We start from the raw sequence: 13,681 nt of genomic DNA, 5'->3' as shown, positions 1-13,681 counted from the left end.
TCGGAAGAAGGAGAAGATTTCCAGGAGAGACAAGAGAAGGACCCCAAGTCTGAGTGATGACGGCAGCAATGAGGATGAAAGTGGATCAGAGAAAGAGCGTAGAAGGAAGGAGGAGGGGCGTCACAGAAGGGCTAGTCGGCATTGGTTTAGGTCAGATTCCAGTAGTGATGGTGATGAGGAGGAAGTGAAAAAGCGTCACAGATACAGGCGACATTCAGTCTCGGGTGATGTAGACATGCCAGGGAGCAAGCATAATGGGAGAAGTAAAAACAGAAGGCATCACCATGAAAGGCCCGGCAGGGGAGAAAACAGTGCATCAGCGTCGTCAAGTGAAGAAGATGACAGGCAGGTCGGGAGAAGACATCATAATTATAGCGTCGACTCAGTGTCTGATTCTGATAAGAAAAGACATCATAATCACTGACTGCAATGGATCATTTGGCACAGACTCAGCATCTGAAGGAAGAAAATGAACATTCAAATGGGCAAATCAAGATAGATGATGGAGTGGAGAATCAGACTGTGGAAATTGAAATTGAACAGGGAATTCATGAATGAGAGCGACTAGGTGGAACAATCCTGTCTTTAAGCAGTTACGTTCCTCAAATTGATGATTTTCTGTTGCAAATTCGTAGGTGAGGATTCTTTATTTGAGCTGAGGTGTGAATGTTGTGACATTCTTGCTCTGAGTTTCATTTTACCGCTCGTTAATTTGTAGAAATTACAGTCTCGTAGTTACTGCTCAAACTGAACGGTAACAACAAATGACTAGAGCATAACATGAAAGATGATATTGTTTGGAAAGAGAAGATAACTGGGCTGTATAGTAATATCACAAACAAAATAATCGCAAAAAATACATAATCAAACAAGAGACAAAATAGCAATAAAATGGCAATTTTATCTCTTTCTCCGTCTTCCTAAAACCATGAAAGAATTGATCAAAACTCTTGAAATATGAAAATGTGAAGGAAAAAAAAAACACTATCCCTAGAGAAAAAAATGCATTTACATGTTCAAATCATCTTCTGCTCTATCTACAAGTAGGAAAAAAGGAGAGGATTGTTTTGTTTTTTATAATTTAAAAAAAAAAAAAAAAGGAAATCAACGTCTCTTCCTGTCGAGAGTGGTGTGAATTTTCCACGACCAAGCAATCAAAAATGCCACAAGTCCGACTCCAGCACATGCCCAGAAGCTCGCCAAACTTACAGACATTTGCTTCGGGTACAATCCTGTCCCATCAGGAAGCAGCAGACATCTGATGGTAAGTAAGATCCCAAAAAAAAAAGTGTTTTTTTATCACAAAACCATACCCTACCATGTCCGAATTTGATGCAGATGAGAAGCTCCACTATGCATATTGCCAGCGACAGCCAGCAGAAAGATCCAACCTTTTTTACAGGTTTCCTGGCAAAAGGAACCTTCTTCATCAACCCACATACCGAATTCAAGTTTTCGAAAAAAATAATAATAATAATAAAGAAAGCCCGACCATACCGGTCTTGGAGATATGAATTGTACTCCCGTGTCGTCGGTATTGCAATCAGCCACCATAATATCAACCTGTAGATGATCACCGGGTTCCGAGGGGGGATCCAAAGGCAAAACTTAAGGAAGAATGTGTTAAGCTCCACTGTCAGAAAGACAATGCAGAGACTGAGAACTTGAACAAAACGCCACGGTCCCTGCAATGGATGCCACTCGTCTTTGTCCCAATGTGCCGGTGTGAACTGTCCTAGCGTCCGTTTTACCTTAATCATCGGGATAAAAGATCAATCTCGGTTTTCAACAAATGCTTACTGAATGGGCATGATCATTGATTGATTACCATACAACTATCAAGTGCCAGCAAAATACGTACTTTGCCAATGATATTAGGCTGTCGGCTTATACCGACCCACTCGTATGTTCATTCCTGCCCAGATACCTACACCACGCACACAACATATTATATACGACCATTACCCGGCCCGACCTATAAATGGAGAATAAAGGTGGCTTACCAAACCAATTGCATATCAAAATATCAAGAACAATGCTGTCCCACCAGCACTCGTTGAAATTCGGTAACATGTGCCGAAATGTGAACTGGAGAATATGGGGATACACATGAAAAGATCAGTCACCAACATTGGCATATGAGGAGCCTATTCATCGATATATGAGTCGGGGAGAAAAAATTAAGGAGACGGTGACGAAAAAGGGTAACCTCCAATAACTCAAATCCAATGGAAAGCACCCACAGAAGAGGCTGGTTACGTAACAGAATAGCTTTTCCCCACCATCCAAAGATATGAGCCAACACAAACTCGTCAAAAATGGTGTCCTGCAAAGTTTTAACCAAAATCAAAAAGCAAGTCTTCGGATGATGATGAACATGGCTGGCTAAGCACAATGTGAAACAAAACAAAGGAAGAAAAAGGAGTTGTTAAGAAGAACCATACATAAAGATTCTTAAACCTGTTTGATGGTTGATCAGGCAAGTAAACACGGCAATCAGCACCGTATGATCTTTCGGGAAGTTCTGCGATACGTGAAAACTCATATAGGAATACTCATGAAAAGAGAAGTCGGGATAAATAGATTTTCGGTTAGGTAAGTAGTACCGATTCCAAGGTCATGGTGGAGAAACTTCATAAATTGCCTCGCGTCATCGCGTTTCTGGGATAGAGAAGAAGTCAACAACCATTAACGATTGTTCACTTAAACAGAGTTATATGAATTACAATGGTGCTGCAAGAGAAGAGATGGTGAACCTGAAAGAGCAAAAACGTGAGCGCCACCAGGTAAATAACAGCCATTCCATGAACTAAGCGCCAAATTGCGGGATGCGGCCGGATTAGAACACTGCTTCAGAACCAAGAAGCAAAGCACACATAAGAACTATGACAAAAAGGGTGTATGTCCATGTAAACAACAGATAAGAAGAAGAGATTATCAAAAGGAAAAAACTTTAAAACAAGAGCAGAGATACGCTAATATGGAGTGAGCTCACGATGATGGGGCCTGGAGCAAGCAATAGGCGAGAAAGACTGCAATCATAGCCCACACCCCTCTGCAAAGAAATGGTGAAATTAATGTCATTTGTTGAATCTATGGCTATGAGAAGCAGATCTTGAAAACAAATACATTCACACCTTTTCACAGATGTGACCAGATCATCAGAGGTAGTGCTCTCAGGATCAAGAGCTCCACTTGCCCAACTAAAGAGACAAACCCAATTAAAGGAAAAGGCGTAAAGAGGATCAAAAAGACAGAAACAAGAATCATCGTCCTGAAGGAATTGATTCAGATAACTCACATCAGGAAACATGCTCCAACAAGTAATAGTGAGATGGTACGAGGTTTGTAAGCCCATGCAGTCCATGGATCGAGACCATCCTCGAGCGTGATATCGCCATTTTCTCTCCCGAAATGTCCCTTTCTCCTCTCTGATCTTCTGTGACCATTGGCCTCCATGGCCTACCAGCTTTCAGTTTACGCCAAAAAATTGAAATTTTTGCCAAATCGATCTGCACACAGATAATTAACGCCCTTCTGACTGATACACCCCCAAATACATGGATTCCAGAAACGAGACAATACAAAGTGAGTACGAAAAGGACAAGCCCATCAATCCCCACTTCAAACAACTTAAACGAAATTAAGCAGATACACGAAATGAAGTCGTTTATTCTATTACTCGGTTAGCACCAGTTCCCAGGAAATCACACGGCGAAACAACCAGACAGAGACTGAACACAGACAGGACGTACGATGTACAGACAATGAAGAGTCCGTCTGATAAATAAAGCAAGCCCAGAAAACAAAAACTTCCTTTGAAAAAACAAACGAAAAGCAATTTAAAAAAAAAATGAAATTTCGAGATGCCCTGAATCGGTGAACGAAGAAAGGAGACAGCATTCGCCTCCGTTTAGAAGTAAAGCGAATAGAGCATAGCAAAGGAGAGGGAGGAAGAACCCTACGCGAAGGAATCGGCGAGAATCGAGCAAGAGACTGATCAGAACGCGGTGATATTCGAACGTACGAATTCCAATGGCGTAGAACCAGATGCAAACAACAAGAGACGGAGGGAAGGAAGGATCGAAATCAGAGAAGGGGAGGAAACGACAGGAAGAAGAAGAAGTGAGAATGGCAGCTAAGGCACTGGTCGGAATCGTAAAAATTTGATCTTTTTATGGTTCTGGGAGAGAAGAGGAAGGGCGGTCAAAGGGGGGAGGGGAGAGGCAGAGATGCCTATAGACACGCTCTACACGATGGAAAATGACGCAGACTGTCCTAGCGTCCGTTTTACCTTAATCATCGGGATAAAAGATCAATCTCGGTTTTCAACAAATGCTTACTGAATGGGCATGATCATTGATTGATTACCATACAACTATCAAGTGCCAGCAAAATACGTACTTTGCCAATGATATTAGGCTGTCGGCTTATACCGACCCACTCGTATGTTTTTCCATCGAAATAGCGTACTGAATGAAATGTTTTATCTCATAAAATTACTGCCTATGTCTTATTCTTTTCCTGTGACACGAATTGATCTCAGGGACAATTAAACAAAACTTGGGTTCCCCCCCCCCCCAAACCGCCTTTCTTCACTTTCCTGAACTGCCCTTGTCTCTTTTTCTTTGTTTTTTACAGAAATTTATTTTTTTTAAAATATATTATTTATAAATTAAAATAAATTTTCACCTTCATAACTGCATATATACATAATACATACATATACGTACACAAATATGTATACATACATGCATATATATATACACATGTTTAAGTATAATACATAATGTGCGGTTTAGATTTGTCATTACAACATCTTGATTTCATTATTTGTAAAAACCAAACCTTAACTTCTTTATGATAAAAATAGTTACATGTAACAATTAATTATTAAAAAAAATATATGGAGAATTGGGGTTTGCATAAATTTATAAGACACGAATGTTTTATTTGAATGTGTTGAGAATATGAGATTTTAATATGTGAAATGACCAAATGGATAATAAATCAAAGTAATGGATAAATTGGCAACAAACCTTAATGATCATTAAATGATGTTAGAAAGATTTTAAATGATTAACAAACCGGCTTTGTCCGGTCAAAATACCCTTTTTCCGGGAAATGATTGGACAGAAATTCTCAAAACCACAAAGATAGAGGCATATAATAAAACCACGAACAATCAATACAAAAAAAAGTGGTTGTTTTTTCAACGACAAAAAGAAAAAGGGTAAGACTAGCATTTATTTTCAGACCGCCTTTTTCTTAAAAAATTATTTGTATCTGTTTTAAATTTTTCCAATTTTATTTTTGATTTAAAATATTTAAATTTATAATAATTAATGAAAACATTTTGTAATGAGATTATATGTGACTTTTTTATTTTATTTTATTTTTAAACTGTGAAAAAATGTAAAACGATATATATTGAAAAACGGACTTTTTTGGTCCTCTCTGCCGTACAGATTACATGAATATGGATTAAAATTAATACAAGACAAGACATGAGGTGTAATGATTTTTAAGATCATATTTGAGGAATAATTTCTATGTTATATGCGAACAGAATAAAAGCATTTATAAAGGAAAGTGCGAAAGTGGGGGTTTTGAATGGAAACAATAGACAGCTAACGCCAGAGGGCAAGAGGAAAAACCATGCAGATAAAGACAACAGTTGTCACAATTACATTTAAAAAAACAAAACCCCAGCCCATCCCCCCTCCCTTTTATATTTTATATGTGTATCAGACCCACGCGCCGGCGCGTGCATGTATATATATATGACTGACCACATTCCACATATATATTTATCACATAACATGCAAGTGTTTAATGAAGTGCATTTGATAATCACATGCACCCACCAAGTTCAAATCATGTGGGCCTTATTTTTTTCATCAAAGGCGTATGTATATATTATTTCCCTTTGTAATTGTACGGAGAACTAGGGGTGCATGATAACCGAACCGTATCGAACTGAAATTTTTGCTGTTTTTTTCGAATCGTACCGTTCACAATTCTCAAACGGTATGATTTGTATAGAACCGAATTTGCGAAACTGAACTGAACCGAACTGAACTTTATAAAATTCTCGGAAAACCGAAATTTTCTTAAGAAAATCTAAACTTTTTTAACAAAAACCGAAATCGAACCGTATCGGAACTGAAACCGAACCGAACTGAATAATATACGGTACTAATTTGGTACAAATTTTAAAATACCGAATAACCGACAAACCCGCTAAAATTCTGATATGAATCCCGAAACATTCGCCCCTACTGATAACACTCCTCATTAAACACTGCATTTAAGAAAATTTTGTATGTCGGATTATATATATAATTAAGTTACAGATAGATATATATATATATATATATATATATATATATTGATATGTCGATTAGATGATGGAAACTTTCCTATTCTACATATATTTATAACGAGAAATGGGACAAGGAACATCATTGAGAACCAAAGAAAATGATAAAACCCGGCATGGATGATCGAGTGGTCGACTTGATGGTGCAAAGCACTTGAAGATCGGATGTTCCATATTTTTTTTGTAGAGAGAGATATAATTTCTAAGTTAATTAATACTCATATACAAAGGTTGGTGTCGAATCGGAGGTTTAGCTAGTCAACACTTTTAAATGGTAGTAGTTCGAGGTCATTTGATATAAAAAAAAATGATGAAACGATCACCATACAAGTAACCATTCCATTATTCTTCTCGCTGCCTTCGGACATCACACGGCTCATGCAATGGAAGAAGCAAATGGAACTTAGTTTTTGTCTCTAAAGCAAAAAACGTGGGAATGTGAGAGAGAGAAATCGAAACATCGATACAAGCAGTCTCCCTTTTTGCAGTCATTTACCTTTTGTATGTATATATATATCATCGTCAAATAAAACCAAACGAATAAAAACGAAGAGAAAATGAATGCGTTGGTTGGTCCACTTGATCAGCATCTACGACATATTCTGCAGATGCAGGTGGGATCTGGACAGCAGTGCTTCCAAATGTTTCCTAGGCTGTCTCGTCTCCATCTGCCCCTAATTCCACTCAGTTCACGTACAGGTTATGCTCATAACTAATCGGGTCTCGTAGGGTTTTCCTCGAAATGGAGGAGGGTCGTAGCAAAGTTACATTTTTGGCCGCCGGTTTAGCCTATCTGATGCTGATAGAGCGCAATGATATATGGCCTCCTCTTGACGTGCGCGTACCGTGGGGGTGCCATTGAAGGTGGCCGCGCGTGGCGAACATTTGCGGCTTGGGAAAGAGGTGGATAAAGCTTTGGCAACCAAAGGAGTTTCAGTATCAGTCTCTGCAACATCCTCTCTCATCCATTCATTCACTTGTTTGTCAAGTTTATAGATGCATATATTCTCCCAATTCAATGTTCAGCCAAACTGTATAGAGGCTGTTTTAACTTGAGTGATACAATAATGCCCCAAAAGACATTTGTTCTTATTAGTTAGGGTTTTGTAATGGAAAGTTTTTTTCATTTTGGTTGGTTTCAGGAATACAATATGTTCATGGGCCAAACAAGGTGGGCAGCCATTGGAGTCCATTCGGACCAGGTTGGCTAGCACTACCTTTCATACATATGAAAAATTGCATTGCACACACCCAAACAGAAAAAAAAGATTTGTGACCCATAAAAAGCCCAATGTAGAAAAACATTAATCTATGAATCTATATATATATATATAGGCATAGCAAGATCAGTCCAAGTAAACCACAAGCCCTCCAGTGCATACACACACATATATTTATATACTTGTACAAGAGTGTACCTTCGGAGTTCGGAAATTGTGCGGAGCGAACCGAGCCCATTTGGCACTCTTAAAGATGATTAGTGTGGTTGCGTTATATTCATTCAACCATGCTAATTATGATGTTAAGGACAATAATATTCACACACCTCTTCCTTTCCCTCGTTGGGGTTACGACTAAAATATTGCAATTAGGGTCCATTAAATAAAAAGATTCCACGTGGTTTTGTTCGCTTGTGCCCAACTTGCTTCCATTTTTTCATCGGTCGGTGGATTCGCATATCTTTTTTGGACGGCGGAGCCCCAATCTTTCTTTTCTTTTTTATCCAACTAAACTTATTTGAATCAATTCTCTTCACGAACAATTAATCGAATAATATAACATGAACTGTAGCTATTTCAAATATGCTGTGTGTATGCACTTAGCCAGTCTTTTTTGTCCATATGCTGATCGTTGATAAGGATTTTATATTCATGATAATTAGATTAACATTTAATCAAAGTTAATTTTTTATCCAACATTGTTTTGTTGAAGCAGGGGACGTGGTTAAGCAATAAATACACAAGCGGAGATCGCGGAAAATCTTCTAATAAAAATAAATCTCCATCAAAAAACCATTATAACAAATAATTAGTTGGTTCCCTGTCGCTTAAGATTAAACATCACACCGCCCACTAATTTTTTATTATTTTGGTCAATAATTATATTATTCTTTTCACCTCAACAAGAATTATATTAGTTTTAACTAGGTCCTTTTTTTTTAAGTTTTTTAGAATATTATGCATTACTTCTTTTTTTTCAAAAATTTATTGACAAACAATAGATGTTTAAGTCTATTCCACTAAATTTATCTATGTTATTATCACTGTTCTTCATATTGCATGTTTGTTGTCATTATTAAAATATCCTAATACACAAAAACACAACCATGATAACACCTTTATTATGTGAGTGTGTGTGTATATATATCCAAAATTTTCGAGATAAATAGATATTATTTTTTTGTTTTTTATTGGCCGCGTTATAATTTAAATGATTTAATACATTTATAGAAAAATAAGTAAAAAAAACGTAATGTAGAAAATTGTGATAGATATATTGGATTGATTTATTATTAAACAAAATACATGGATGTCATATCATAATATGTAGCATATTGGATAAAATGTATTTTCAAAACATTTCCAAATATATATATATATTTTTTTTGTAAAAGTTTGGAAAAATGGATTACGTTGAATTAAAGACAAAATTATTTGAATTGATTGAGTTCAGTGAGATTAAATGTGAATTATATAGGTCTAATTCTATACAATCATAAACAAAAAAAAGAGATAGAAATAGAATTAAAAAACAAAAGGTATCAATTTTTTCTTCTTCTAATTATATCATGACAATTTACGGTTAATAAGTAAATGGAAGTTAAAAAGGTTTTGATCGAAGAGTGAAAGAAAAGGCGGAGCCGAGTCTGATAGGCTAACCAGACCAAGAGTGGGCCCACAACACGTGACCTGTCCTTTATCATCTCTCTACATTACATTATTCGTTCTTAAATAAGATGAGAGGCAGAGCCAAATCCCTAATTCTCACCAGACGACGCGCCTGCCGACAAGCTGAAGACGATGGGGCTCCAAGGTCAGATCTCCGACGTATCCTCCGACTCAATCCCTCTAATGCTGTTCGCTCTAATCGCCGCCTCCCTCAACTACCTCCGATCCTTCTTCCTCCGCCTGCGATGCAATCGTCCTCTCCCCGCCGTCGATGGCGCCTCCTCTGGACTCGCCAATCTCGTCCTCCTCTGCGACCAGCTCCACCTCAACCGCGTCTTCTCCTATCGCCACCGATCCTCCATCCCCGCCGCGGATGACATCTGCGTCGTCTGTCTCTACCGTCTCAAGGACGGAGACCACGTCAGGAAGCTCGATTGCCGCCATGTCTTCCACAAGAGCTGCTTGGAAGGTTGGCTCCATCATCTCAATTTCACATGTCCGCTCTGCAGATCTTCTCTGGTCGCCGACACTCGCCTCGGAGCTGATTTGATCGCCCTGTCCTCTCCTCACTCGTAGATGGATGCACCCACGGTGTTGATTTTTCTCCTCTTTTTTTTTTTTGAAAGGGAGAATGACTTCTCTCTCCCTTTTTTCATTTTCACGTCCGTCCCGATTCTGTTTTTGTTAGGGATTTTGATTTCCGCTGTTCCTTCTTTCATGTAAAGTTTGGATCATATGGTATCATTAGATAGGTTGTCACAATATTATAATGTAACCGTGAAAGTTGAATATTACCTTATATTATCCCCCTAGGCGTGGACTTACAATGACTACCGATTGATTTGTAAACTTCTATTTTTAGCTGTCGGAATTAGGGATTTTGTTGGTTCTGAGTATATTAGCTTTTAATCAGAAGACTGAAGTGACATATTCGAAAAAGTAGAGTTAGATCTTACCATTTTTTAATTTTTTTTTTTTTATGTTTTCTATGTATATCAGTTTGTGGAGATTGTATTAATTTTCATTTTTATATTCTTGGGTTTTATCTAAAAATAAAAATATTGTGCAGTAACACGCGAGGTTAACGTTGACCTTGGCATACTCTAGGTCGTAATTTTAGGGCTTTCATTTGCAGAGAGGATTTGGTTCTATGAAGTCATTTTATTTGCTTGATTAGGGCTCATTCATCTATCTATGAATATGATGATGGCTTCGATTCGACCTAATATATATAGATATATGTATATATACATATATCTATATACACACAAGGGAATCATTGCTACGTATCTTATTCATCCTTGGTTTTTATTTTTCAAAGAAAAAACGGAATCTGGGTTTGCCCAACAATTCCTCCAACTCATTTCACAAACCCTAAACCAAATAAACAACGAACAGAGGCATAAAATTGAAAGGTTGGCTGGAACCATAGGCATATTCAATATTCCGCTCGATGGTTTTATGAAACCAAAACACGCAACTTTTGGACGTGGATAAAAATGTTATTAGGTAACGATCGATACAAAGCTCATAACCAAATCAGAAAATGAGAAAGAAAAACAAAAAATAAAAATACAGCGGAGCAGAACAAGTGTGGTACAAAGAGAAAGGCGGTCGGACCAGTAGCCTTCAATTCCCCGGAAATGCAATAATTTCGATCTCCCGATTCCGCCCATTTGTTTCCAAAGTTTCCAAGAAATTGAGCTTTCTCTGGGAGAGCGTAAAATATTGCATTGCATATTAATATATTTTATCTTAATTAAGTACCTTAATTTTGTGCCTTACTACTACACCGCCGCCACCGGCGACTTCTCCTCGCCGGCGGCCGTCCATGCCCCAGCTCCTCTCGTAATCACTCACTTTGGATTATATCAGGTGGGAATAGAAAAGGGTGATGGAAGTGAGGATGAAAGATTATGAGATGATGATGGGTGGGTATTATATAAAGGGTTAAACCCAGCCCTTTTTTTTAATTATTTTTTAAGATTTTATAATAATGTAAATGTATGTGATGGGGTGTTATATGGAGTTTCGATAAACATTGGGGGCAGAAGTGAAGGTTTAGAAAAATACTGGGGTCTAACGAGAAGGTGTGAAAGCAGAGAGCATGTTTGTGGGGGAATGCGACTTGAAATGCAATCCCACTCCCTCGGTCTCCGAGCCTCTTGGAGCTTTTTCCCTTTTCTTTCCCCGTTTGCGTACGTTTGCTTTGAGAATTCTAACCACCTAATTGTTTATCAAAATACACACATACATACGTGGACATTAATTATTCAAGGTTATGGCATAATGTAGCAAATTAATATCGAATTTCTTAAATTTTTGGAAAGAATTATTCAAGGTTATATTTCGTTACGCAACTTTTAATGTCTACCCCTATAAGGTTGAGGATTGCTTATCGGCGGTCATTAATCAAGGATCAAAATTCACATTAATTACGGGGGATATGATAAACGTAGTGGAGTTTAGGTGGACGAGACGAGTCTTCGCCTAGAGTGCCGTGCGCCTTTTTTTTTGTATGTCTAATTTCTCAAAAGCAAAAGCTATATATCATACGCGTTGTTGTTATTTATGCACATGCATATATATATATATATATATATATACGTACTAGATTATACGAGTTCACTTGCCAATAAACTTTTATCAGAATCTTCGAATATAAATATTCATGTTATAATAACTGACTTTTTGGAATCATTTTAAGACAGTAATTTGTGGTGTGAGGATGCAAGGAGGACGAGAGAGTCGAAGGAGACATATCATATCATATCATTTGTCATGTGTCATGTGTCATGTGTCATCTGTCACTGGGAATGTCAAGGCGCATGCAATTGGGTTTTTTTTTGTTAAAGAGACCTTTAACTTTTGACCTTTTGAAATTTCATTTTTTTTTTCCATTTTGTTAACTTCTTTGCTTTTCTTCGGCCATCCCTTTTTCGTTTTTCATATGAATATCCACAACACGTAAAATACATTCCGCAGTTATTTTTGTTCAAATTTGTTGGCATTTTAAAAAAAATACGATATATATATATATATATATATACATATATCAACGTATTGTAGAGTTCACAGAACAATACTTGACGAGTGGATTTTGAATGTTACGAGTTTGAGGGGACAAATTGGCCGTTCTTACAGGTGATCGTGTCGCCACCCCTCCATACACACACGCATACTTACGTGTGTATATATATATATAAATATTATAATTATTATTATGATAACTTTTGTATATATGTTAAGATTTTGAAGATAGATTTCGTTCGTAAATCGTAATAGACTGTTTTGATCATAGGGATTATTATTCTTCTCACGGCTTTCGGGGCATTCGGGATTTGGGAACGACGAATATCCATGCGTTTCCAAACCCCAGCTCGTTAAGAAAAAAAAAATATTTTTGCTACTTCTTTTATTTACACGCGAACGTATTTGTACGTTAGCTACTCATTTCATCAATCATCGTATATGTACAAATATACGAGTATACCGCCGATGATATTTCGCAACCCGGCCGACAGTGTTATGTATTTTGGTCAGATATATGGTCTCAATCTTCAAGTTCACACACGAATCTCTGGTGTGTTTATAGAGTTTTTCACATACATACATATATATATATATATAAGACTTAAAAAAATCGACAGTAAGAAATTATGAAAATGAAGATATACAATGATATGGAAAACTTGTAACCAAAGAGACAAATCTGTAGCGTTGTTGCTATATTACATTAAAAATAAAAAACTATAGATAATTCATGGAAAAGGTTAAGATCGGGATATGGTTGTCTCTATTGCCAATCAGAGAAGCAAAAGCTTAATAATTGTAATCCCAAAAGACAATACAAAAAGGTTGAATAATGAGAATATATAAAAAACTTTATCTTTTAGAAGATTTGCGCAAATTTGATTAAAGTCATCATTCATATTATTTTTTTTCCACGCTGACTTTGGCTTCTGTCGTCTAAATATTTATTGGGCTTTTCCTCTAATAAAAAATACATTACGATAAAACAAAACATGGTGGTTATAATCAGATATGCTCATAAACAGTGGAACCCACTCGCAAATTTTAATCGTAGCCGTTGGTAGAACTGACGGGTCAGATTTAATCAGCTTCGTCATCATGACGCCATTTTATGCGTCATTCATAAAATACAATTTCCCTTTTTTTTTAACGGTCGTTTTGCTTATTTTTAATTTTGGTTCAGTGTAATGTAGTAAACCAAAAAAAAAAAAAGCTAATGCAAATGAAAAAGCGCCTTTGCAGAGGAATCCAAGAGCTAGATTGCATTTCTGAAAGCAATATTAATTTTTTAAAAAAGGGTAATAAAATTGTTGTTTTCGTTCCTAAAAAGGAAGAAAAAGAAAATCATTGGATACTCGAGATGGGGGGGGGGGGGGTT

The 13,681-nt window shown here is 37.0% G+C and overlaps 3 protein-coding genes across 4 annotated transcripts in view; 2 read left to right on the top strand and 1 right to left on the bottom strand.

The window, feature by feature from the left end:
* Positions 1-705, top strand: part of LOC104824159 (probable H/ACA ribonucleoprotein complex subunit 4) — a 1,812-nt gene extending 1,107 nt beyond the window's left edge. For both annotated transcript variants that reach the window (XM_010556137.2, XM_019203745.1), the window contains exon 3: positions 1-705. In XM_010556137.2, coding sequence (XP_010554439.1) covers positions 1-424 — 424 coding nt within the window. In that variant the 3' untranslated portion in view covers positions 425-705.
* A 156-nt stretch (positions 706-861) lies between these two features.
* Positions 862-4,259, bottom strand: LOC104824158 (CDP-diacylglycerol--serine O-phosphatidyltransferase 1-like). Its single transcript, XM_010556136.2, is given in 14 exon segments — positions 862-1,232; positions 1,319-1,407; positions 1,498-1,751; positions 1,862-1,910; positions 1,912-1,927; positions 2,004-2,088; positions 2,210-2,326; positions 2,445-2,524; positions 2,607-2,661; positions 2,757-2,847; positions 2,996-3,055; positions 3,138-3,203; positions 3,302-3,512; positions 3,966-4,259. Coding segments are annotated over 13 exon segments (1,248 nt in total). The 5' UTR covers positions 3,460-3,512; positions 3,966-4,259; the 3' UTR covers positions 862-1,104.
* Positions 4,260-9,296: 5,037 nt separating this feature from the next.
* Positions 9,297-10,082, top strand: LOC104824157 (E3 ubiquitin-protein ligase RHA2A). Its single transcript, XM_010556135.2, has one exon. It carries the CDS (start codon positions 9,403-9,405, stop codon positions 9,844-9,846), a length of 444 nt encoding a protein of 147 aa, XP_010554437.1. The 5' UTR covers positions 9,297-9,402; the 3' UTR covers positions 9,847-10,082.
* The last annotated feature ends 3,599 nt before the right edge of the window (positions 10,083-13,681 follow it).

Source organism: Tarenaya hassleriana, unplaced genomic scaffold (assembly GCF_000463585.1).
Source record: "Tarenaya hassleriana unplaced genomic scaffold, ASM46358v1 Cleome4, whole genome shotgun sequence".
Taxonomy (NCBI): domain Eukaryota; kingdom Viridiplantae; phylum Streptophyta; class Magnoliopsida; order Brassicales; family Cleomaceae; genus Tarenaya; species Tarenaya hassleriana.
This window is presented reverse-complemented; position numbering and strand designations above follow the sequence as displayed.

Coding starts and splice junctions, on each gene's coding strand:
- LOC104824157 (XM_010556135.2), top strand. CDS start 9,403: ATGGGGCTCCAAGGTCAGATCTCCGACGTATCCTCCGACTCAATCCCT.